We start from the raw sequence: 27,114 nt of genomic DNA on the forward strand, positions 1-27,114 counted from the left end.
TCTGAAATCTTCTACACTCTTCCTTTGATAAAGGTAGAGGGATCGTGTATAAACTATGTTTGCACAATATTTTTTGCTATGCTTTCTACAATCATTGGAAATAGTGCTTTGTTGTCATTGTTTTTTACCTTAAGCCACCAACGTAGTCCTGCTTTTCAAATATGGTGATGTTCGAATAGCCCAGTCGAGCCAAAAAGGAAGCACAACTTAAACTTGCAGGTCCTGCACCAAGGAGAGCTATCTTCACGTGATAAGCTTCAGGCATATCTTCTAGAGGAGGTAAGGAAGGGTTTCTGATCTGAGGAATGTTCATAGCTTTGAACACCTGAAAAGCAATGCATTAAACAGGTTACATACTTCACATTCCCTCCTTAAATTTTATTACGAATTACATGATGGAAGCTTCTGCTAGTACTATCACGTATCATTGATGTATTATTGCAGATCACTTCTTAACATTATAGGGATTCCCAACTGACACGTGTGTATTTGGGAGGGATGTCATAGTTGCAGGGCTTGGTCCTTCTATAATTCTTTTTGTCTTAAAAATGTCTGAAGTCAGATCTTTCATTACTGTAAATTTTACAGAGAAGACGGAAGCAGACTACCAGTAACAGAATAGTAATACAAAGTCAGCCAGATGGCAGAGAATCTCTGTAGCACCAAAAATTTCCTTCCAAACAATGTTCAGATTATTCTTTCTACTAGAAAAGTATATAACACAAAGGATTGTAACACTAGTGAAGGGGCTTCACTTTTTCAAGAGACATCTTGTGTGATCCTGGATAAATCACTTATGGCTTGAGAGGTGGTAGGTAACCAACCTTAGGTAGTTTTGAAACTTTTTTCAGGAACTGCCCCTAGTCTTCAGTGCCATATTTTTAAAGGGAACCCACGCTTTAGTTGCCTCCTCTTAGACAATTCTAATAGGACTTATTTCATGTTAGTTGCTCATCTATTTCAGATGTTCTCCACTTTTTCATCAGGTTGTAGGTATACCTGAAAGTTAAGACTGTTCTCCTTGTGCCTCAATTCTTCACCTGTAAAATGGTGATGATTTGCTCCATTCAGTCTTGACTATTAAAAGTACTTTGGGACAATCTCTGGCCACTATTAAGTATTTATACAGAACCCAGCACCATGGGCTCCTAACCTAGTTGCAGTGTTGCACAGTTTATTTCAGATTTGCATTAAATCAGTTCTTTGCTCAGGCATACAGGTAAGAGGCTAAGGCAGAAATATTCTACGTTCACTAAGCTAGACTTTACTGTCCTCTGCATTTACATACGTTATAGGGCAAGGAATGGAGTCTATATTTTGTATAACCTATAAAAGGAAAGAATAGACTCACAGCTCTTGCAGGCTACTAAAGATTAGGAGCATAGAAAAGCACATCTTTGTTTTATTTTAGGCATGAGGGAGAAAATATTGAACCCAAGGAGTGTATCTTTGTAGCAGAAGCACAATATTAGACCAAAAGTATACAAGAGTTCATTGCATTGGGATTCTCAGTCATACCACAAGCACTTCAAGGCTGCACCTCGAAAACTACCAGAAGACAGCATTGTTCCCCATCTATTTCAATGCAGAACTGTGTTCCAAAAGTACTAACTAGTCCTCTAAAATACATACATTGTCATTTGTCTTAATAAATAACATATTTAAGCTATTTAACAAGTTTACCAACAGTTCTTACTTTCCTTAGAACTCAAGAAGCAAAGGTTTTTCAAATTAAACTTCGGCAATTCCACTCATGAATAGAATTTTTCATTTATGTTTTGAATCAATGTTCATTTTCTTCATGCGTACTTGAGCACTCATGCTAGGTAAACCAATGATTAGTTCCTTCCCCCTCTAAAATTTCTGTGTCAAATTCCCCCAGTCTTTGTAAATTGACATAGCATTTTAACAAACTGCAAGAAGCAAGAGACAGATAATTGTTTTCAAAAAAGAATCATTTAAACCTGACAATTCATACAATATGGGAAGGTTTAATGTGGTTATTAATGGATTTCACAGGCTGAAAAGCTTATATTGTACTGTGAAACTAGACTGTGATAACCAAAATGCAATAGGATATTTTTAAAATGTCTGTTTTGTTACATTCACACAGAAATGGCTTGAATGATACCAAATTTTCTTTAAAGTCTCATGCAGTTGTTTTAGAAGGCTACTCAGTAATACAAATGACATAACTTGCATATTTAATGTGTATATTGAACACTATGAATATGCATATGCTTAATAAATTTATCACTAAATTTACTTTATTGTTAATATAATTATTTTTATATTTATTATTGAATAGTCATATCCATCAACTAAATGTTATACTAAAATGCCGCACTACTGTAGTGCAGTGTTAAGCTTACGAAACCAAGCACTCATGCAGGAAATCCTAGTAGTTCAGGATGAATGGTCAACTTTAATTCTGCCCATTTGCAAATAGGGTGAAACTGTCTTTATGCAGCACAGCCAGCTTGTGCGGCGATATCTTGCCATCTGGAATTCAGTGGCAGTTTTGCATATTAAGGTTGGCAGGGTAACTGTGTGAAAATAGCAAACTGCTTCAATGCGTTTCAAAAGACTTTCACTCACCTTATGGTGAAGTTTCCCTGCACTGTAATTCACCTAATTAAATATCACTGAATTCTTCTGTACAAATCCGATGGTGTGCAGAGATGACTACCTTGCAAGCAAGTGTTCAATGCCACATTATACGCAACTGTCCTCTCCCAATTTTTCTTTGCTCAGACTGTGGTCAGGATGCAAGTAAAGTTTAATACTATCGCCTTTCTTGTCCACCTTCCCCTCAAAAAGGTGACTTCATTTTGGTTTGGATGGAATTTTTCTTTTGTTTTGCAGTGCTTTGTAACCAAGACCCGTCCAGGAAAATGAAACCAAATAATGAATTTTAAAGCTGAATCTCTCAGTGGAAAGACTCAGCCATCATCCCCATGTCTGCCTTCCCTTCTGGTGCTCTCTCATACACAAACAAAAGAGGTCAGATAGATTATTAACAGACATTAATAACACTGAGCATTTATTCTTTAACTTTTTATCAAATACTATGCAATCATCATTACTTCACCATCCAGGCCCTATTCAAACTAAACCTACACAGATTCCATCCACTTCTTATGCTTCATGTCCATTAGGGTCCATAGAAAGGATATTCCAGTTTACAAAAGAGATAATGGAGACTTTGTCCTCAAGTGAGATACAATTTGACCAAACCGAAACAGACAATCTATTCTGCTAAAGTTCCAACAACTGAAATCCTCTCCTGATTCAGACACTTATAACATATTACAGATTCCCTATTTGCATTACTTCAACGTGTAAAGGTCTGAGTGCATTTGCTCAATGTTCTCTCCAGTGTGAAATCTGGGGGTTTGTTCTCTTCTCCCTTGTAAATCAAACATCCTTTCACTGCAGTGGGGTTGGTTCTTGTTCCAAAACATTCAGTATACTCAACAAAGAGCATAATTCCAGGCGCTGTATGCAAACACAACTTTGTATTAAGGTTCCACAATGCTTCCCACTTAAGCAAACTATAGTGGTTTCAATTGCTGAGCATCTGATTCAAGTTTAATTTTCCTGGAAAGTTTTAGCCAACTCACTTCAGCTGTTTTTCAGAATGCAGACAGGGAAAAGCTTATTGTTCTCCTCACGTAATAAAATTCTGGTTCTTTTCTTCACTACGTGACTCTAGTATTAGCATGTTTTGATGAAAAAATGTGACATTTGGCAGAGAGTGGCAGGTGACTCAGAGAAATGCATTTTGCTAACCTGATGAAAATCATTTTATGGCATAGTAAGCATGATTTAAGTGAATCTAAAACATTTAAAACCATTAGAGCAGGTTAGAACTGTATTCAAAATCGTTATCTCAATTTTTATATAAATCAGAATAAATTAAAGTAACTCACTTCAGTCACACTTGAGTTTCCTGATCAGAATTTTTCTAAAAGGAATATACTGTAGCCACCCTTCTCCTCCTGTTTGCAGAATCCAAATATGGTCAGACAGTTTTACTCTAATTCACCTTTATTTAAAATTGTCTTTGGACTATGACAAAGAATGTGTTAAATAAAACAGTAAATAGACTGAAAGTTTAACCTCAATGTTAGAATGTAAAAAAGCCTTTGCCTAATCCTACGAAACAAGATAGGCTGCTTAAAATCATATTTGGTAGTCTCCAACACATACACAGAAGGTCACATTTCTTAAGTAAAAAGTGCATCTGTTTAATCTCTCATTTCATCACAAAACCTTAATTAACAGAAAAAGGCTGAAATACAAAAAAATGAGGAAAATGAAAGGAGCAGTGGGAAAATTTAATATTTTATAACCTAAGTTTTGACTTCATAGCTAACTCCTTTATATTCTTGAGGCATAATGCCTGCTTCCATGCTTAAAAGGCTATAGAAATAACTTTATTAGTCAGGTTTGCCATTAAATATCCTTTGCTAAGATGATGAGATACCAAACAGCTACTGATGTAGACATTAGCATCTAGCTGGTATTTATTTCAGTGTGAAACATATTAGTATATTCTGAATTGTTATCAGATTTTGCTAGTGCACAGAAAGAAAAATACAGGCAACGAAATCAGTAACATTTAGGAACTGATTGTATTAGTTTCACACTTTCCCACTGGTTTCCATGGATATTTATCTGTAGAGTGGTTTACATTAATATGGCACAGTTGAATATTTAAAGGAGAAAATAATATTCTGCACAGATTTTAATAAAAAATGAAGCAAATTGCATGCTCAGTATATTCTTGAAGTTGTCAAATTACATGATCACATAATTAATTTCATTTAATTGAAGTGGATAGCACAGGATGTACAGGAAGTGTTTTTTCCACAAACATGAGCTAGTTAGGAAAACTTGTTGATCCTCCCTCCACAAGTTAACAGCGAAAGTTGTAATACTGCAAACGTTTATGCAAGTAGGTGAGTGTTGACAAAAATTGGGCTAAAGTGCCTCATTAAAGACTTCAAACCTACATAACAACTATACGTTAATATTATCCCAGTCCAAGAAAACCCATGGATCTAGGACACTGCAGAGTCCATACCTCAAAATCTTATGAATCCCACCACTAAAAAGGACATAGCAAAATTCATGTTAATGCCTCAAAAAAGACAAAGAATGTTTAATGTCTGTAAAACATGCTGTAGAGAAGTTTATATAACTTGTCCAAATATCAGCAAGTCTTTCAGCATTGGCCTGAGAAATCAGAAGTCCTCAGATTCATCCACTGAACTATTGTAGAAGGCTACACTATCCCTTTCAAACAAGCCTAACATTTGATAATTTATTATTATAGCTTTCAACATGACTTAAAAGAGAAAATAACCTAAAGATGTGTTAAAATAAAAATTAATACTGACAAATAGAGTTTTCTTTCTGTTTGTCCTGTTGTCTTAGCTCCCCAGAACAATCCTCCTCTGCTGATGCAGCACGCCCATCCGTGCCAGCAACGGAGGGGGGCTCAGGCAGCCATCCCAAGGCCGTCCAACTGCAGGAGCTGCAGCTCCACAAGAACCACTTCTCCCCCCCGCCTATGTTAAGACCGATCAGAGTTGTCAATATGCAACTAAAAGAGGGACTCTGAGCCCGAGGGCGCAGCACACCCCTCCATGGCAATCCCTCTGGGCAGCCGTTGCTTCCTTGCCCATGGTGGGTTGAGGGAGAAGGGATGTTCAGCACTCAGCAGGGAACCCTCACCGCAGCCCACCTCCCCGTTTAGGCGCTCTGCTGAGATGCCCCCAAGTTACCAGCAGGTAAGCTTGTACAATGCATCTTTTAGGAAAAATACATATCAAGTTTCCGTTTCCAATTTCTTTCTGCTGCAACAGCAGTCAGAATATATCTCCAGAGAGGAACAAATCATCAGAACTGTAGCTGGCACAAGAGTCACAGTACTAAATGATCTAGTATTTAAATCTAGTATGCAGCAATTAAAATAATACATTTTCTATTTAGCTTGTGCTGCTCCATTCAGAATGATTAACTAGACGAGAACCTTTAGATTCAGTAATGTCTATCCAGAAATGTAAGATTTTGAGGGCTTCTTACTAATACTACAACAGACAATGTAATAGATCACGCTTCTTTTTTACTGCAAGCTTGTACTTCAGTAACCAGTAATTTTACTTTATTTTCTGGGACTGACAGTCATATAGCTCATGCCTGTATGTATTGTCACTGCAATCTCAGTGTATTTTCACTGAACTTGTGTCCCAAAACCAGAGATGTTTCCTGATTCTAAAGTACTTGGGCAAAGGAGACAGATAAAGACATTAATATAATTTTGACCGGTGCAGTAGCAGGTGTAACCTGTGCTTGACACTCATCATTTATAATAGTGAGCTTTTACTCCATGTTATTCTCTAGATGCAACAGTTACCGTGGTAACTGCATCCCAGTATACACATTCTACATCACAAATACAAACGGACATTTCCTTTTTTCCCACTTGAACATTTAATTGTTAAAATCCACATTTTTTCAGACTGGATTACAATTATGAGAATGAGCCTAACATAGATACAAAACTATATGGAAGGGTAGAAGGAATATGCAGGAGGTGTGAGGTGCCATTTTTTTGTTCTACTGTATGCAAGACAAATATTTTACAATTAGGGAGTTTTATCTGCAGTATGAACAGATGATCAGTCATTGATCAGAAGCACAAAGGGACATACGTCATACCCATATATTTCCCATTTTAAACCCACATTCCTGCTTTACTGCAATTTTATCTTTTATCTCAGCTAGCAGTTGTGCCTTTTTATTATCGCTCACTCTTGTAATGCATCAAGTGTATGATCCTCAGAGTAATTCCAAGGAAAAAAGTCTAAAACTGGCTTTATGCACAATGGAGTTTTCAGTAATTAAGCCCCTGTGGGACAAACTATTACACAGTGCACGAGAATTACCATGCAGCTTTCATTAAGAGTAACACGTTGCATGCCTAAATTACACAATTTGCTAAGTTACTAGTACAGGTAAAGCTGTGAACACACTTTGCTTGCAGTATCTGGGCCAATTTTTGTATGAGCAGCAGTATCTTATGATTTTCTTCAGTATTTTAATCTATATTTTTATAATGATTGTTACTTGGAAGCACTCATACCATTATACTTTTTCAACTATACATACTTTCATAGTAAAATTTAACTGAATGAAAGCTAAAATAAAGTATTAATTACAAAAGTGACTGCCTATTATTACTAATTATGAGTACTTCAACACATACAAATTCTTTGTTAAACAACTGTAAATTTAGGAGTTATTAACAACTGATTTTAACATTTTAGGATACTATAAAAACATTACGGATAATAAAATTTACTGAAATGTTAGAGTGCTAAATAGAACTGTAAAACAATTTTATTTTGTTAGAACTCTTGACACTAATATTTTAAACAAACTTGAAACAGTAGGAGCAAAGCCATTCTGAGCTATTTATCCTCTCTGCAGTTTTCATATCAATCATGGTGCTAGCACTGAGCTTTTTTAATAGATTTCTAAAGATTTTTGAAGAAAAATGGCAGATATTTAGCATTATCTATCAAGCCATAATTCCTCTCTATTAATCATAGCATTAGGGCTAAAAGGAGACACAAATCAAGTTTTAACAGATATTACTTGCATTTGGTTCCTAAACAGTCGTATTTCACCGTTGTATTTGTCATCTACTTGACAACTGTTTAATCTTTCTTTTTTTCTTTTTGGGTTTTTTTTTTTTTCTTCTGCTTTGCAACAAATATTAAATTTTTACATATAAGGAATAAAGGCCATTAGAAGAAAATCTAATAAAATTGCATCTTGACTGATAAAACCTGACTATTGAATATACACGTAGAACAAATACAGTTCAGTGTCTCTAGCCTCATCCTGTAAATGAGAACTTTGGTCCAAACTGTACTGATTCTTACGCTTGTATGTTCAAATCTCAAGAAAATCAAAGTGGATAGCTACTTAAATGACAGAGGGGAGAGAAGGTTCAGCAACAGCTAGCGGAGAAGTTTAGCAGATGCTCCAGAAGCTTTCCAAGACTCCTGGAGAGAAGAAAGTAAGGATACAAACAGATAAAAAGAGAAAAACTGCAGCAGGTAGCAACATTTGCTCATCGAATCATGACCCACAGCCATTGAGAAGAGGGTGTGAAGTCTATGAATGACAGCAGAGGAAAAAAATTGGCCTTACAGACATATCTGTTACTTCCAGTTTGATTCGCATTTCTATTTTGGTCTGTCCTACAAAGGTTTTTTTCTCAGGCTTTGTAAAGGCGACTGGAATTTCACTGTATCTTTGTAAATATGATACAGAAGAGGGACATGCTCATTAGTTGAGGGCTGTATGGAGATATGCAATCTTAACACATGCATATGCCTTTTTTCATACAGCCACAACTTCCTCACTTTTACAGAGACCAAAATCACAATTTTTACCCAAAGATACGTCAGACAGATCAGATGAGATGCCAGCTGAGACCATTGTACCCCATTTGGGCACAAATTCTCCATGCCCTCAAAGAAAATTAACAAATGAGCAGAAGCCTCCATCTTTCTTCAGATGGAAATTGGAGCATTGAAACTATACAGTCACAAATAATACAGATGCACCTCAAGAGAAACCCTTCCTAGCATCAAGCAGCAAGTAACAACCTTTGCTTCAGTAACCAAAATATATACATGCCTTTATGAACTAATAAATTTACACATACACACATGTGTCTGCATCTGTATCTATCTACATAGCTGTACATAGACATGTATTTCAGGTCAACCTGAAACTACTTATTTACTTAGTTTTGGCAAAACAGGACAGTAAAAAGTCTAAATCATCTGAAACTTTTCCTTTGCCCCAAAGCCAGTACAAATGCACACTGATTCTGCTATAGGATCTACCCTATGCCCAGAGCAGTTCTATATCTCCTTAACATGCAGTTACAGATACAGGTGCGCTTGATCTTTCTCCCTATGCAGCCTACTTCAGTAACATCCACAATTTCACCTCACTTGGATAAATCTTTCATTATAAAAGAAATTGTCTCAGCTACTGGTGTTTCTAAAGAGTCATCTTGTTCACAAATAATTTTCCTTATGTTCCTACAAAGTATTGCATTATGAAAGCATTTCTAAGATTCTGAATGTGCTGTAAGAAAAAGGATAATTATTCTAACTTCCTACACCTTTATTGTATTAGTACCAACTTTTTTTAAAACAAATCATTAACAAAGGCAACCACTTAGACAATATTCATTGGTACATACAAAGAATTTAAGACATTTGCAAGTCCTACCTACCTCAGTAGCAAACTGTTGCAATCCACCAATATTAATTGGTCCCTCCTCAGTGGCATACAAATTGCAGCCACCAACACAGAGATCTGATGTTGGACACACCATTCCACATGTCAGGCCAAGTGGATTGTCAGAAAGAATCATTTTGGCAGCTCCATAGTAGTTCTGAAGGAAAAAGGAAAATAAAAAAAAAAGGAAAGGAAAAAAAAAAAAGATAGTCACATAGCAAGGAAGCAAAAGTTCAAAAATTCAAGAGAAAATACAAAAAATAGAATAATATATAAATATATTAAATAACACTGACATTACTTAAATGTACCAAAATGTTATACAGCATTATGTCAAAGACACTGGAAAGAAAGCAAAATTGTTATTATGCAAAGATAAAATTTTTCTTTTTAGCTTGCAAAATAGTTAAAAGCATCTTCAGTCTGAGGTGGTTGATAGGATTTTTAGTGGCTTAACAAATCTACGTTCAAAAACTACTGTGCCTGCATTATGTACTTGTAAATACTTTCTCCATTTCTAGGTCAATTGGGCAGTAGCTGAGTTGCAACTCTTGTTGGAGGTCTGACCAGAAAGTGCCAGTTAGATTATCAGTTCTCTATGACAAAAGGAATGAAAAGCTTATTTTATACATCTGTGCACACTATCTCTGCAGATATGCCTGTCCTTCACACCAGATCAGTAGTTCCAATTGTCCCAGACCTGTGATGAGGAGAAGGTTTCCTATGTAGCTACCTGTAGATACTGCACTACTGAATTCTTTTTTGAACTCTTTTTCCTCAACCACATACTGATCAGGACAAACACTTATTTTCCTGTTTCCCTAAATAGCAAACCAGGGAACTGATTAAAGAAGTTATGTACAACTCACAACTTCACAGGTTCTTAATATTCAGCACACATCTTCAGAAAAGGAACAGTTTCCTGATAGATGAGAGCTAGCAAGACTTCTTTCCATAATAAAAATCTAAGGAATGGACATTAGCAAGCTCCCAGTGCCTGATGCCATGAGAAAACAACCCCCGGTTGTTTTTTTTAGACTGGATAATTCTCTTAAAAGGGAGCATCAGAGGAAATGCCAGGAGTGAACTAAAGTCTCATTTAGAGGGGGAGAACTACTGATGGCAATTCTGCATTTACATTACATTTACATTAATGAAATTACAGTCTAATTAAAGCAAACCATTTACATCCTATCTTTTCTTCTCTACAGTCAATATAGAAGTTTACTTAATTTCAGACTATAGTTCTTTCTTCATTTTGCCACTCCTCCCATCCCCTCTAAAAGCCCCACCAAGGAAAGTCCATGAAGATGGGTTAATGCTAGAGTTTCCTTTAAGGGCCAGAAGACAATACAGTACCCCTTAGAATTAGCACACGGCTGAGGTTCCACAAAAGTTTCTTCAGTGAGAAATTAATGCTGGGATCTCATTCCAGCTTTCTCCAAACTAGCAATAACTGAGAGATTAAAAAACAATACGTGTCCTTCCTCTTCCACCACCTCTTCCATATTCCAATCTTCAATAGTCATCACTAACATAAAACTGTTTGTTATAACAAACATCTTTACCTCTCTGTCCCAGGACAGCTGACTCGGAACAGCCAGAAGATGTAGCGTTCCAATAACATGAAGTACTCGGTCACAGCAGACCCTATGCAATGCCTGTGACTTACTGTCTGTCAAGTACGCTAATGTACACAGAAGTGTTTATTCAAAGCGAACGCTATGCCACACAGAGCAAGAATCCAGTTATGAATAAAAAGAGCAGTGTCAAGATCTGACAATACAACCAGCAATGGGTAACAAGACTTTGGTTTGGGAGGTTCAAATTCACTAAAGGTGTATTAAAAGACTGAGCATAAAATTCTTAAAGTTAAACCAGATGTTATAGACACAGCTAGAGATTCCCAAGAGAATGCCAATGTTTAACAAATGTATTTGTAGATGTAAACTGGACCTTTTGCTTACAGATGCTGGCCTACTGCACAGCATGAGCCCCTGTCCATCACCTGGAAACGCAAACAAGCTACCTGGGTGTACTTTCATAGGATTTTCTTAGACACTATTAAAATCCTTTGGAATTCTAATCCTGGCTGAACAGGCAATCCCTTTACGCAACTGTTTTTTTGCTCCTCCAGATGAATGATGCTGTTTTGATATGCCAGAGATTGTTAGAGCTGTTAAAAACAGCCAGTAAAGACATTGTAAGCTCAATTCAGCAGCAAAACACAGAAGTCTAGTTATATTGGAGATGTCCCCAACACATAACCATGCAGACAGCAGAGCTGACACAGTCAAGGCAGAAGACCTGCATCTTTCTGAAGCAGCAGTCAGAAGCCTAGCCTAGATATCCTACAGCATCTTAAGTGGCACTAGATGTCTGTTCCCCAGGCAATTACATCTAGCCATTCCTTTTTTCCACTCTAAAGGAATAATTACAAACTAGTAGTGAGGATTTTTCTCACTAACTCAAAGACAAAATGGTTTTCAAAGAATTTTTGTTCAGTCTGATATTTCACCACATATGAGAATTATACTTTCCCTTCCTGTGTTGTCCAGGGTTATTATTTTTATTATCTTCAATTTTGGTTCAATGGAAACAATTACACAACGTGTATTTCCATTTAAGTAACTTCATTAAGGATTTTCTACATTTTTAGGCTTTGTAATTAAAATCAATATACAAAGCTAGTTATTATGCCTAGAATACAAAGCTGTTAAACTATTCCTTTTCAAAATTAATTTTATTACATATCTGTAAAGTATATTCTCACACTTGAGCTGTGCTACTACAGGCAGTGTCAACACAGCTGGCACATATTACTTGTTTTGCAAGCTCAAACTAAACTTTGAGCACAGCTATGCTACAGAAAGACAGGGTATGTTAAAGTAGCAAGTGACTTCAGAGAGACGGGACCAGGGTCATTGTGGGTACAGGACTGAGATCATGGCTTATTGAGGGAATATCCAGGGAAACCTGTCTCAGAACATCATGCCAGAGTTCAGGAAGGAGGTGGCTGGGACTGATGTCCTAATGGGGGTAAGGCCAACTGCTGCTGAACTTTTAATTTGGGGGAAACATGATGGAGTATGTGAAGGCAGGGTCCTGATTTGGGAAGTTTTGAGATGTTGCTGTCATGATCATGAGTTGCTGCTGCTACCACTAATAGCGGTAGCACCTGAGAAAAAGAGGAACCCTGTCCTCTTCAAATGACAGTACCAAAAGACATATAGTACATGTTACCATGCTAAATATTAAGACATTAGATAAATTGTATCAAAGAGTATATAACTTCTAGTCTTAACACCTGAAATAAGTTTTAATGATGAATTAAAAGACAGTCACACCTAACATCCAAAGTGTTCCACTTATCTTTGGGAGCAGCAGGGCAAGTCTTCTGCACTGCTTCATTCGTGTGCTCCAGCTGTGCTAAAGTGGACACTTCTAAAGATGAAAGGGAAGTACAGGTTTAGTGCTGACTTAGTTTCTCTGTCTGCCAACAAAAAGTCACCCTGTGTCGATTTTACCATTAGTAAACTTATACCATACTCGCAGAAGAGCTGCAGTTCCCTAACTCTTCCACCTTCCAGAACACCAGTGTAACCACTGTTCCCATTGCCACCGATACTGTCCACTACCAGTGAGAGGATACAGCCATGTGCTGCTACCATGACTCTGTGCAGTTTCTCGAGAGCAAGCCCATCTGCAGCCTTCCTGATACCCAGGCACAGTCCAGCATGGAGACTGGGCTGTGGGCAGGACTTCAGGAGCCCAGCTCTGAGTTGCTTCATTTCTTTGTCCTTCCATTCTATTTAATCATTTATCCTGCCTTTACTGTGTTGATTTATTATCTAACGTATCAAACATGACTAGAAAAATGTTTTCCAATACTTGACAAAAACTGGCAAGGAAACACAGTATAGTCTAGTAAGTTACACTAAGTGGTGTTATACAAACTGTGTTACAAAACTGCAAACTATCGTGTTACTACAGTAATAAATGAGAGTTTGTAGTATATGTAGAGTAGTATATGTACAGTATCTTAAATGTTTAGTTACACAAACACTTTGTGCTTACATAACTTTTTTTTAAGCTGATAACATATATTAATGATCATTACATTTACCAGTGACATTAAAGGTAGAATATTCATAGAATATTCACATTTTATAAAAAATTATTGATTGCTTTTATTTCACAAAACCAGGGTGTAGGAGGCTGCACACAAAATAGACATGAGATGCACACCTAGCAAGCTGGTAACTACACACCACATGTTCTATGTGAGAAAGGATCAGAGTTAAAGAGAGGCTGGCTTCATTAAAATGACAAAATTACTCCAAGGCATGGAATGATGCAAGCTACCTTAACAGTCTGGAGTAATTTTTTTAGATGCTGAAATAATAAGATGACTCAGTTGGCTAGTATCTTACAAACGTCACAGAGGAAGCAAGTCTAAAACTAGAATGTTTCTGAATTTTTAAATGAGATAAACGTCTGCTCGTGCCTTTGTTCATAGAATCTTTTTTCCTGTGCACTTCCATAGAAATAAATTAATCTAACTGGATAGAATGTTTTGTGGTTTCCTACATCAAAATGCCAATAAATCCTACATTGCTAACACAGGGAGCAAAAACAAGCCTTAAACAGACATCAATAATCAGCGGAAACCAGGCAGAGGAGGATCTCCACATGTATCATTTGGAAGCATTATATAATTTGCATGCAAATGAGACTGTTTTTTACTTGGAAAAAACCTATTAAAACACATAGGATCAATACTGAGAGACCAGAAGAAATTGCATTTACTATCAGGAAATGCTTATAGCATCTTTTCTTTCAATTCAATTCAAGAGCTTTTTATATAAATTCATTATGCATCAGGGTGTTTTGATATTGCGGTTTTCTCAAAAACAATGAAGAATATGCATTATTATGCTTTGTGTAATAAAAATGAATACACTGACTTCATCAGGATTTTGGGACAGAGTGAATACTTTAAAAGAAAATAAGAAAAAAGTGGTAATTTCCTTTTCATCTGGGTTTAGTTTAAAAAAAGGGAGACATAGCAAAAAATATGGGAAAATATCACCTCCTTCTACCCTAGTTCATGTTCTGCAATGGCTTTAAAATTTACTCGAGATGTATTGGATTAAAATATTTTCACATACCGAAGAGCCACTATTTAAAGTACGTTGTTATATAAGTAGCATTTTTCACATTGACACACACCAGTTCAAATATAACAAGAAACGCCCCCAGTCTGTCAGCCCCCCCAAAAAATATCTTCCGAAGAAGAACGAACAAAATATAACAGCAACTTATCAAATCATACATATTCCATATTATAATGCTGATGATTTTTAATCAATCGAGAAATCTTTCACATCATTTGACTTGTGTCATCATAACAGGACTGTAATTTCACACAGTGTCACTATCTTTTTATGAAAAAGAACGGAAGAAATATCTTGTACTGTCATTTTGTCCTTTGTAGTCTAGAATGTGAGAGATTCCTTAATTGACATAGTGTCATCGCAAAGTCTATTCTACATAATTACACTATGGCAACTGAAACCAGCTGTCAGCCATTCCATTACACTAAGTACAAACAGACATCTCAAGAAAAGTCGCTGTTTCAAGTGCATCAATTTAACACCATTACTACTTTTTCTTTTAAATGTTTTTTTGTATTTAGTGGCCTGAAATATACAAAGATTAACAGAGAAAGCTGAATAAAACAGCACTTTCAAAAACCTGGGGCCTCAAAGTAGTACTTAAAGATTAATTGTGATGCATATCTGTATATAATTATTACCAATCATCTAGCAGCTTTCTGACTTCCACAATCCTTCATTGTATTAACAGTATCCCACTTACAGTATTTTACATATGAACTGTGACTCATGATTTTCTACAGTCTTTGCAATGGCATATAGATGTCCTTTGTTAATTTACTCAGAGTTCCTCTGGCACAGAAAAACCATCATTCTCTTTCTCTCACCTGTCATAATCCTATGTCTCTCACCACCCTTTCTCCCTTATAATCTTTTCTTCATTTCATTTTCTCTTAATGATCCCACAGCTTTTTGTCTCTTGCCTTCCTTTGTCTACCCACTTTTCCTTCTTTCTCATTTCCAGTATATTACCACAAACGCTTTTTTCTTTACTCCCCCTCAATCTCCCAAACTTCAGATTCACGCTTAGCCCTTGGTATCCATCTCTATACTCCAGTTTGTTCCCTCTCCCATTTCTTCCTTGAAAAAACGAATTTCTCCCTTGAAAAAACCCCACATTTCCTTTGGTTTCATTTAAACCTAAATATTCCTCTGAAATCCTAAAACTTACCCTCGTGTTCCACAACTTTCTCTGTACTGTTCCTGGCATTCAATTCTCTCTCCCCCATTTCCCTACCAGCATTCTACACAGTCCAGGTACAACCTTTTATCCAGAGGGCAGCATGGCTTTATTGGGGTTTGGGGTTTCTTCTGATTTTTAAAATGCTGACCATCAGAAGGCTTACATCCACCTATAAAGTCTGTTAGAAAACAGTTGACGTGTCAGCTCAGGCCACTTTATCTTTATAATCAAGGGATATGGGAGTTGGTCTTTCTGAAAAAGGAGAAAACTGTTGAATCAATGTCAGGAATCGTTGTATTACTGCAAGACTTGCAATAAAAATGTGAGAGCTAGTAACAGAGGGCTACAGGGACAAAGTGTGATTTTTGAGTACTGATAACACAGAAGATACTTCTGCACCCCCAATTCTTCATTATAGACTCAGACTACAAAGGCTGAGTCACTCAGTCCTTATGCCTGTTCTACGTAGCACAACTCAATATCCCCACGCCTAAACTGCACCAACAGTTGTTTTTCAATGTGACTACTCAACCATAAAGGTGTCTGGTAACAAAAAGCTCCAAGACCATCTCACTGAACTTTACAAAAGTAGAGCACGTCAGCAGCTGTTGCTTTCTAAGAGGCAGCTTCCTCTGGCATACACTTCTGCTTAACAGGAGGAAAGCTGGACAGGCTGCAAGTGTTCAGGCTGAGAGTTGCTTCTGGGAAGCTGTAGGATTTTCTGCTGCTGCACAATAGTTGATTGCAGCAGCCCTAAAGGACGACGGGTGCTGGAGTGCCACTTCACCAAATCCTTCTTGCTTTGACGTATCAACATGGGGAAAGGGGGACATAAAATCCTAAAATCACTCCTGGTACTCGTTCAGGGGTAGAGGGCGAAGCTTTCTCCTGCAGTAGCTGAACACTTTTTTTTCCCTTAGTGTTTTTTCTTTTTAAAGAAAGAACTAACTAAGGTGGCACTTGTGCATTATAAAACAATGGATATACACTTTGCACTGTGAAGGCTGTATTTAAAGAGAGGACAGCTGGAAGTCAGAATACTTGTTTGCCATTTTCTGATGTTTAGAAACAAAAGTAATAATGTGTGCATGTTGAATTTGAAGTCTGGTCTCCGAGAGACACAATTGCAAGTGGTCTGTATGAACTGAGAAACACTGACTGGGAAGACACAATAGAATAGATTGTACCTTTACAAAGTGGAGTTGTAATCCAGTTTGTATGGAAAAAGAGAATGGAAGTTGGGGCCTAAACTCTACTGAGTCACAGCGGCTAACACAATACAGCAAAGTGACATCCTTTTTCTCAAAGAGGCTCAAGGCTCATTGAGTCTGGCAATTCAATTACCCTCTCAACCCAGAAACAACCCCTCCTCCCCTGTCCCTCTTCTACTCCTGAGCTCAGGTCTAATGGCAGAACAGCCACAACAGCTACATTGTACATGGCCTGTAAATATCTAAAAAGCCTCAGGCTTTAGAGAACAAGAATCCCTGACCTTTTATGATTGCTATAGCAGTATTCCAACAAAACAAACTACATACAATAGAGCTCTTAAATACCTGACACTGTATACTGTATACCAGTACGCTGCTATCTAAATACTCTATATTAATAATGAATCATGTTTAAATAAATACCTGCGTGCAGTACTGCTTATATAGGGATGAGGACAAGGAATTTATTGAACTGACTCTCCTCTAAACAAGTAGAAGGGTAACCTGCTGAAGGGAGTTTCTCGAGTGATGAAGAAAGATTAAGAAGCAGGAGAGGGACTTCAATAAGCTAGAAAGCATACCCCGATTTCCTGGATTTATTGACCTCAAATACCTGAATGTTCTACGCTTCACCTATTTATTTTGTCTAGAAGCTACCAGATATATTTATAAGCTTTTGGATTTTAAAAAAAGTTTATTTACAAGGTGAAAACAGCAAAAAAGATTTAACATTTTGAAAAGTATTTCCAGCAACATGTAAAATATCCTTGATCTCGTGAAGTAAATACTTTTATGACAATAATACAAAAATATTCAGCAAGCAGAATGATATCTGAAGGATTATTTCAATAAAAGTTTAGAAAAATGCGTAACAAAGTGAAAAATTACTTACTGGTTCCATTTAAAACTTTCCAAATGGTTAAGTTATAAGTTTTAGTCTGGTTTTCAAAAGCATACCGTTCTTGTTTTCTATGGGCTCTAAAAGCGTATAGTGCCGGTACCCCAACCACCACAGCAGCAGAATGAAAGAGAGGAGAGGACACTGCAGGAGCAGCCACGGTAGTGGGCTCTCACACAGACTCTGACAGGGTCATGACTTCAGGTGAATTCATTTCAACTTTTGGTACCCCTCTCTCAACTTCCATCTTATATCTATTGCTTGTTTGGCAGAAAGCAAGGAGTTTCAAAGTGCAGTAATGTAAAAACAGTAGTACCTACCTATACCTAGGAAAAAATCCTATTAAAAAAGGAAACCAGAAGAATTTTTCTGAAAAACAGAATTTTTTTGTTATAATAGAAATATTTTCCAGCAAAGGTGCCAGAACGAATTCATCAAAAAGAAAATTCACCCTAGCAGACTGCAGCCATCAAGTCAAGGTTGGGTTCCCTCTACGCACTGCTTATTTCCCTGAGAAGCTGCTTGGTACATAAATTACAGGAGGCACAGCCATTGACATGGAAGCCACAAATATGCAGGACTTCCTAGCCTTATTTCTCAGCCTGTGACTTCAGCTATTTGCTAAGCGTATCTGGTTGTGGGTTTTTCTTACTTCTAGGTTTTGGCGTTTGTTTTTTTTGTTTTGGTTTGGTTTTCTGTTGTTTTTAAAGTCAGCATTAGAGCTGTTGCAGAGAAATGCTTCCACAACCATGCTGTATTAGATGTCTTCCAATAGGGTAAGGAGAGAAAGCAAAGGGTAAGACTGTATGTAAACTCACACTTGGAACTGGATTTCACAGAAGCAGTGCTGATTTTAGACATGCAATTTCCCATCCTAACATCTTGGCTAGCAGAAACCGACTACCTGACTTTTTAAAACTTCCTGCTGTCTATGCAATTATCAGGCATCAACATGAGGTAAAAGCAGTTACCAAAATCATTGTATACCTTTTATAAAAACTAGTTTCAGAGTGCATACAGAAGCTATTGATAGAAAAGGATAGGGTTCAAAAAGAAAGGCTGTAAGTACATTTCAGTAATCTAAGATACTTAGGTTTTTCCATAAAGAATGTTAAACCTCCTGAGAGAATAGTAGTATACTGCAATTCTTTTCTAAAGCAGGATTTCCTGATAGAACAGCAAGTGATCAGGTCACCTGCTCAGGGCAAAACCAGAGTCTTACCTAGCATCTGCAGCTTCCAAGATGATGTAAAAGAGTTATCATCAAACAGCCCAAACTCCATAGGGTTGATCCACCTCACTGACCATCTGACAGGTTACATCTGGCCCTATTAAAACCTGTAAGAGTGTACCCACTGGCCTTAATAGGGCAGACTTCACACCTTTGAGGCAGTTTCCTAATACTATTCCAGTATATCTTTGCCAAAACACAACACTCAAAGCTGTGCAGTCACCCCACCTTGATTTTCTCCGCTCTGTAATGGATTCACAGAACTTAGAATGAATCAGCTGTTAAATTGACTTACCCTTTCTGCCAAGTCACAAAGGGGCATCATATTTCTGAGGCTATCAGAGTCTAAAAGACCCACCAAATTTTTCGTTCCAGGATGTTGCTGGTGTTAGTTCTTCTTCTGACATCTTCTGTTGCAGTCTGCAGTCCATCTTCCCTGGTTCCTTATTCCCAACTTTTATGTTTTGATAATCAGGCCCTTTTTCTTTCCTCAACAACATCACCCTATCCTACCCAAAGCAGTAGCATAACTGATCCTTAATAAGCAAAGACCATCCTGGTAAAATACTTTCATAAAATTTGCTTTAGGTTTCCTAAACAAACTACAGCACAATGATGAGATGGAGACTAGCAGTTTCATACTGCTTTGTACCTTCTCTGTTCAGTTTGCCTGCTTCACGATGCCTGGAAGAGGTAATAAGCAGCAATATGCCGCATACTATACTATGGTTCCAAACAGATGCCTACATTCATGAAAATAAATGCTGCACTGACAGGGTACAGATTATATAAGAAAACTGTCTATATGCAGATGCTGGGCATAATGCCAATTACTGTAAACCACATCAACACATAGTTATGTTATAATTGATACATGTATCTTAATATCTCCTCTTATCCTAACGTTCCTTGTTAAGGTGCAGAATTTACCAGCATCTCCTCCCTACAACACACAGTGTAGTAAAAGCAATGTGGCTGTTAACCCGCACACGGCAGTGCTGCTGCTGCCCGCTTCACTCCAGCTTTACCTGCGTTGGCCCTTTCAGGCACATCTAACAGTGAGACATGTTAGGGCATAAAATGCGGCCAGAAAATCTTGGTAGCACCCCCAGTAGATTATGAGTCTAGTTGGGCTCATACAGACAAATAAATCACACGGCAGCTAATGATTCCACAGATGGGAAGTAAGTTTTAAAAGCTATGGGGCAATCAATATCCAGTCGTCTTTAGGCCATCCCAGACAGCCTAATTAATCTTGTCATATCAACTTTGCAGTCATCTTTATTTATTTCTGACTGTTAAAAAGTCATTTGTAAACCACAAATCAGAATAATGTTTTTAAGATTTCATTATGATTATAGAATAATAGCCTATTAAGAAAGGAAAAGGTACAGTACCTCCAAAGAGGGGGTTCAATTTATTCCTGTAGTATTTTATTAATAGTCTAAGTGACTGACTACATTTGCATTAACTAGAGCCTCTTACTATAAACTACAAGAAAACATTCCTTGAGATGACCACCTTCATGCCAAATTTCTGCCCAAAGCAAATTTAAACTATAATCACTTCTTTAAAAAAAAAAAAATCTTTAATGAAAGAAAATGTTTGTAACTGTAATACCTCAGGTAGTGACAAAGTTAAATAATTACATTGTAATGTTCAATTTTTTGAATGTCATTATATTTGAAAACCATCAAAACCAAAAACTTTATAGAAAAAGTGACATGAAGAAATAGATTTGCCCTATACACTGTCTGTACGGGCACAGAACAGCAGCAAAAATAATTAAAAATTAGATGACTGTTGGACTTCAAAGCATCTGTTGTAAACACTATTTTTTTAAGACTTTACAAAGATAAACCTTGAAATGCAATCTCACTAACAGAACTGCAAGTAACTGCTGTTATCTGCTTCCATGTACTACTGCAAGCCTGATTTTACCTTGTTTGCAATACTTGTGATGAATGACTTGATGTCCAGATTAGTTGGGCAACTCTTCTGACAGGGGGCATCTGCACACTTCAAGCATCTACAGGAACGAAATAAAAACGTGTCAAGGAGACATGGAATACAAATGCTGCCAAGAGCATAAGGTTTTCAAGTTAGCATGGTAGAAGATAAGCCACAAAGGAATAATACAGAGCATTTTCATAGAATTTTTATTTAAAACCTCAAAGCACTACGTGATCATTATTGACTTGCATTCAACACTGATTGGTTACATTCTGTTGACTTCACTTTACAAGGGAAGGCAGTAGGGTGCAGTTACAAACATATGGACTACACATGCCTGAGTATTAGGAAACAACGTCTAATTACATAGAAGTAATTTTTTTCCCTGGAATCCAAGATTGCTAAACTTCTGACCATTTCATTTTTCTGTTTGAAAAACATCTGTGCTGTGAATATGAATTTATTAACAAAGTTCTGGAAGTGTCACTGTGGATTAAATTCTGGATGTTGGACAATCAGACATACAAAAGCAACAGTATTTCCACAGAGGAAGGACATACTTTGTATCAGATGTGCCAAAGAATAAGAACAGCTCATAAATTTTCAAGTCACTTTTCTATGGGTTTCCTGTGACATGTCTGTGACCTCTGAAAATAATTCAGTAGTCTTACGCATACTTCCCTAAGACCCTTTTCTTGTCATCCCTAACGACAAAACCTAACTGTATATTAAAACATACTAAGTAGCAAAGATTTATTGTCTGTTCCTGCATAGTCATCCATGAGGATGTACCGGTTTGGTTGCTTGCACAAGTCCCATCTAAGGATTGAGCCCTCAGGGTACTCTGTGCAATTTGCAGTAAGCAAACCTAACAAAAAAAGGTAAAAGTCAGCTGAAGTAAAATGGTTCTCTCTTAAACACAAAGGTATTTGTACACACTTTTGGTTTTACATATCAATGATTATCATAGGTCAAATGCCACACTATTAGTCATCTCAGAATTCATTAAGTTATTCCAGATGCTCTTTCAATATTGTTTTATAACATACAGAATTTATGTAAATTGTGGGTTTAACAATCTATGGAAAATGAAATAAAATTTGGTTTTTGCGTATTATCTGAGCACGACTACTTACATAAGTTCCACAAGTCCACCTTATTATTGTTACTTAGTGATAGATAATAACACTGTGGAACTGACTGGGACAGAATCTTTTCAAACACAGAAAAGCTGCAAGAGGCCTACAGACTACATGCGCAAAGAAATGAAGAGCACATTAAAAGGAATGAAATGCCTGAAATACATGCAGTGAAAAACCGGCCTTTGTCAATCACACGCATTGCTTTTGTTTTCTTTTTTTTTTTTTTCTTTCTTCAATTAAGGGTGGAATAAGAGAGAAGGCAAAGTCAGTTACGTAAAAGAAGTAAAAGATTAATTAGTCTTTCATCTTCCTATTCATTATCATCTAGCTGGGTATTGCAGGCACCATGGCACCAGCAAAATTTGAAGGCACATGTGGTAGTGGCTGTTTGGATTTTCTCACAGAACTAGTCATGGGGAAAAGGTACCAGAGGAAATATTTAAAGGAAAACAGGTCTCTCAGACTGCAAAAGCTGGGAATTCTGATAAAGCCAAATCCAGGTTCAACACCATAGTGGGTTACTAGTTCAACTAGTCAGGATGTCAGAGGGCTCTGGCAGAAGAGCACCAGCAGATTTAGCTGTGACAGTTAAATATACCACTGCCCAGCACTACCCACTCACAGGCACATGTTATAAATGCCTTAACAAGCAAAGGCAGGCCAGTGGGGACCTCAAAGGGTTGATGTGGCCAGAGCACTGAGTCAAGAGGATGCTCTCAGCATTCTAAGCAGATTGAAAGACAGCAAAGTTTTAGTACTAGAAGCCAGAAAAAAAGGAGATACACTAGACAAAATACAACACTATGAGGGCTCAGATGATCATTTTGCCTGTGTAGGCAGTAAGGAAATAACAGAAGTGGAAAATCACGCGTTTAAAAAAGGCAACAATTCCATTATGACTTTTTGCTCTTCACTTTCCTGAATGTGCTTTCCTTTAAAATACAACAGTCCTGTATCCAAGACCAAAAGAATTGCCCTTAACATAAAATACGTCTCTGTGGATTATATATAGAACAATCTCATGTCAAAACTGACTAGAATGGCACCTAGCAGGATAAGCAGTGTACAGATTACCCGTTGTGGCTAGCAAGCATCTTTACCGAATTATTTCTCTTTTGATTTTTGAGCTGGTTCACAAATAACAGCTGTTGAAAATGTCAGCTACTGGGGGGGCGGGTAACGCAAACTTGAATGTGAGCTTTGGGGAGGAAGGGAGGGTGCCATGAATATGCCAGTCCAGACTTTCTCTTACAATAATACCATCTTCCGATTCTCTGAGCACTCTGCAGACTAAAGTGCACCAGGCTGCCATTAATCCCACTTATCACCCTGACAGCTCAGTAATTACACTCCCGCTATAGCTAGGTACTGTAAGGTACTGTAGTCCTAATAAAACATCAAGCACTGTGCAGAATGCATGCTGGTGAGGTGTTTTATTAAACTTGGGGGGTTGATCATCAAGTGACATTAGTGTTGACCTATTTTTCTATCTGACAATAAATTATCCTTTGACCATACCATAATAGATATTACAGAGTGCATTTACTGTACAAAGGAGCAAAGGTATTGCATTCTGGTAAACCAGGCAAAAAGCATAAATAAAATAGTAGAGTCACCCACTGGAAAGTTATTACATAAATTGCTGCAAATGATTGATCCTTTCAAAAATCATAGGCAAAATACCATGCTTAAGGGAATATGCCAACAATTACCGTGAGCTTCGATTCCACATGCATGTCCCCATATGAAGAAACATTAAGTATTACACTTCTTTCCTTTTTCTGTAACTGTCCTCACACCCTATGAAATCCCACCTTTCATTTTACAAGGTTATTCCATTACTATGGTTTTAATTCAAAATAATGTAAACAACAAACTAGAAATTTAGATTAAATTTCTCTAATTCACCTGCTAGCTCCTACCAAATTTAAATGAAGAGCTACATACTCACTATTAAAAAAAACAAAACAAAACAACAAAATGAAACAGCCATGTTTTTAAGTGGTCATACTAATCCAGACTGCATAAAAATACAGAGCATTAGGCAAAGCCAGACCTATGCTAATCTCAGTATATATGTCAGCATTTCTTAGTAAAAATATAGGAAAAATCCTTCCAACTATAAGAAGACATCCTATTATCAATTTTTCCCCTATTTGTTCATGGAACAGCATCTCTTTTTAGAAACATATATAGGCTATGTTGAATCTTAAAGGACAGCATATTCACTTCATATGCATGTTGATTTCCATGTAAAAGGCAACACCATAGTCTTTGCACCACTAAACCCCAACTTCAGGAACTCAAAGAAAGGGAATGATATTTTCCATTTTGGAAGCACTTAGCTGTTGGTTCAACTCAATCTCATTGTGAAATGGTAAATTAAGTTAGATATAAAACCCCTACAAATGCTATGCAAGTATAGCATATTTATATAAATATTTATGCAAATATTATCATTTGGCATAGCTTTATAGACATGCCTGTGACTATATAATGACAGAAATGCACGTTTCCCACACATCTAAGCTCAAAATTTACATCTCTTACTGAACAGTGTTAAATTATACATATGTATCCCCAGTGAACTTAAAATCTTTAACTTCTTATTTTTCAATGTTGCAACACTCGAGTTATTTATTGTTTAAGGTAAGCGTGCTCGTAAATCTCTTTCAGGCACAAAATAACACATGCAAAGGCTGCTTATGCAGTAGCCCAACATTATCAGCTATCAGGTTTGCACCTATCAATTTTGCCAGTGCGAAATAAGCATCTAAAACCATGCATGTACACACACAAACTCATTCAATCGACCTCTAATAGCACGGGTACTAATATTAAAAAAAAACCCAACAACAACAACAAAAAAAACCCGGAACACACAACACTGAGAGCACCAGATTACAAACATCTGAAGACAATAAAAGGAAAAGGCACTTCAAAAGTAGTGAATTTTGTTTCAATGTAATGAAAAAGAAAAATGGAATAGACAAAAGTTGCAAGTTTCTGGAACACATACTACCCATTGGAAAAAAAAGATGCAAGAAACCATGAGGTATGTCTATGCATAAAAAGGAATAGAAAGAAAATGAGGAAAAGAAACGATAAAAAAGTAACAAATTTCTGTACCAAAATCTTTCCCTTAGGAAAAAATGATACCAGAAACCAGTTCTCTAGTCTTGTGCACAGAAGAAAAAGAGAAAAGGAAGCCATAGCCAAGACTAATTTTCAATTAATAGTTTTCATTGTTTAATTGTTGAAATATTACCCAGTATTTTATTTTAAAGTTAAAATATCTGACTAACAGATAGTCTCATTTCTAGGTCTATACCAGCTCTCAACACATTTTTGCTTCTAAACAAAGAAGGGCAATTTAGTTATCTCATTACCTAAAATTCCAGCGAACGATTGTCTATCTAACTGGCAATAATATTACCTGAAGTGCAATCACATGTATGCTGAAAGGCCGGGGGTGAAACAGATAATCTGGAGTAATATTCCACAACAGATCATTGCTGATAATCTATGAAATTTTCATGTATCACAAAATGGGCCAAATAACCTTTATCATAGTTACTGTTCGCAGAGGATTAGAAACAGATTAAATCCTAATCCATTTACGTGGGTTTCTGCAGTACACAAACATTCATTTTAAAAAAAGGCTTCCAGCTCTACCATTTGTAGAAGTTTATAAAACTTTATCCACTACTCAAAGAAATAGCCCAGACACCCACATAACAGTTTTACACAGGTCTCACAATGATGTTCTGCATACACTTCCTGAGGCTTTGATCAATTAATTTTAAGAGAGCTGATTCCACTCAACGAACTAGAGGCCAGTTTGCACAGGAGACCCAATTCTGATGTCAAGGCTCTTCTTGGTTCCAAGTCTCTTGCATCACTCTCTAAATCCTGAGTTGGAGATGGTAAACAGTGGCATAAGCAAGCCACATGTAAGGAAGAAATAAATCTATAATTTCCAAATAAATCTGTAATTCCCAAGTTGAATGCCCATTGCCTTTGATGACAGAAGTGAAGAGCATCACATAAGTTTTTCTCTTGCAGAAAAATCTTGCAGAACTTAGGCTTTCTTCTCCCTATTAGTTCTTGTTGTACTTAAGCAGGGTCAAGGACAACCCTAAACAGAGATTTGGACATATTTACATTCATTTAAAAGAGATGTCAGGATAAAGATCCTCTACTGCAATAGAAAGCCATTGGTGAGAACCTACTGCTCGCAGCTGTAAAAAAAGACTTGCTGCCATTTTTGTTATAAAAAAACCAAAACATCCACAACTAACAATCAAACAAAAAATCCTACACCCTTTTGTCTCCCTGTTCATTACATTTCACAATGGATAGAAGAGGAGAAAAAGACTATAAAGCAACAGGGAGATTTTGTTGCCAGGTTAAATACCAAAACACAGTAACAGTTGATATAAGGGTTTGATGAGTACCAAAGACAAATGATACTTAAGGGAATATTTGTTTTCATTCAAAGTCAAGAAGCAGAAAAAGGGACACAAGGGTGAGAACTCTGTTGTGTATATACAATGTAACAATGAAGACAAAATAATCTTAAACGAGAATCAACTATGAATACATAATTTTGGACCATAGGAGAAACAGATATAATCCCTAAGAAATGCCTCTGAACACAAAAGGACATCAGAAACTGTATAAAAGGCAGTGAACACAGACTATACAAGCAAGCAGGTATCATGGTCCTGGATATGTAATACTGGAAAGAGAAATGTCCAGCCTGTTAACAATGCACAGGAATCATAAGAAACAAAATGTAAATTGGCAATATTAGTTCATATCTGAAGAAAGAAGGAAAGACTCCCACATCATCTGTGTTGCCTCTTCAATCACCTGGGGGTCCTGTGAGTCTTCTGCAGACCCACAGGAAATGGGATGACTTCTCTCTCAGTAAGTTAAGATGACCAGAGGAAGGAAATTTTAAATAGAGACACTCTACAG

At 36.9% G+C, this 27,114-nt stretch overlaps 1 protein-coding gene across 1 annotated transcript in view; it reads right to left on the reverse strand.

Moving 5' to 3' along the window:
- DPYD (dihydropyrimidine dehydrogenase) overlaps positions 1-27,114 on the reverse strand; it is a 364,617-nt gene that overhangs the window by 244,964 nt on the left and 92,539 nt on the right. Inside the window, exons 4-6 of the mRNA XM_075156366.1 lie at positions 20,978-21,065; positions 9,332-9,493; positions 129-325 (exon numbers count right to left, since the gene is read on the reverse strand). Coding sequence (XP_075012467.1) covers positions 129-325; positions 9,332-9,493; positions 20,978-21,065 — 447 coding nt within the window. The remainder of the gene's footprint in view (positions 1-128; positions 326-9,331; positions 9,494-20,977; positions 21,066-27,114) is intronic.

Source organism: Calonectris borealis, chromosome 8 (assembly GCF_964195595.1).
Source record: "Calonectris borealis chromosome 8, bCalBor7.hap1.2, whole genome shotgun sequence".
Lineage (NCBI taxonomy): Eukaryota > Metazoa > Chordata > Aves > Procellariiformes > Procellariidae > Calonectris > Calonectris borealis.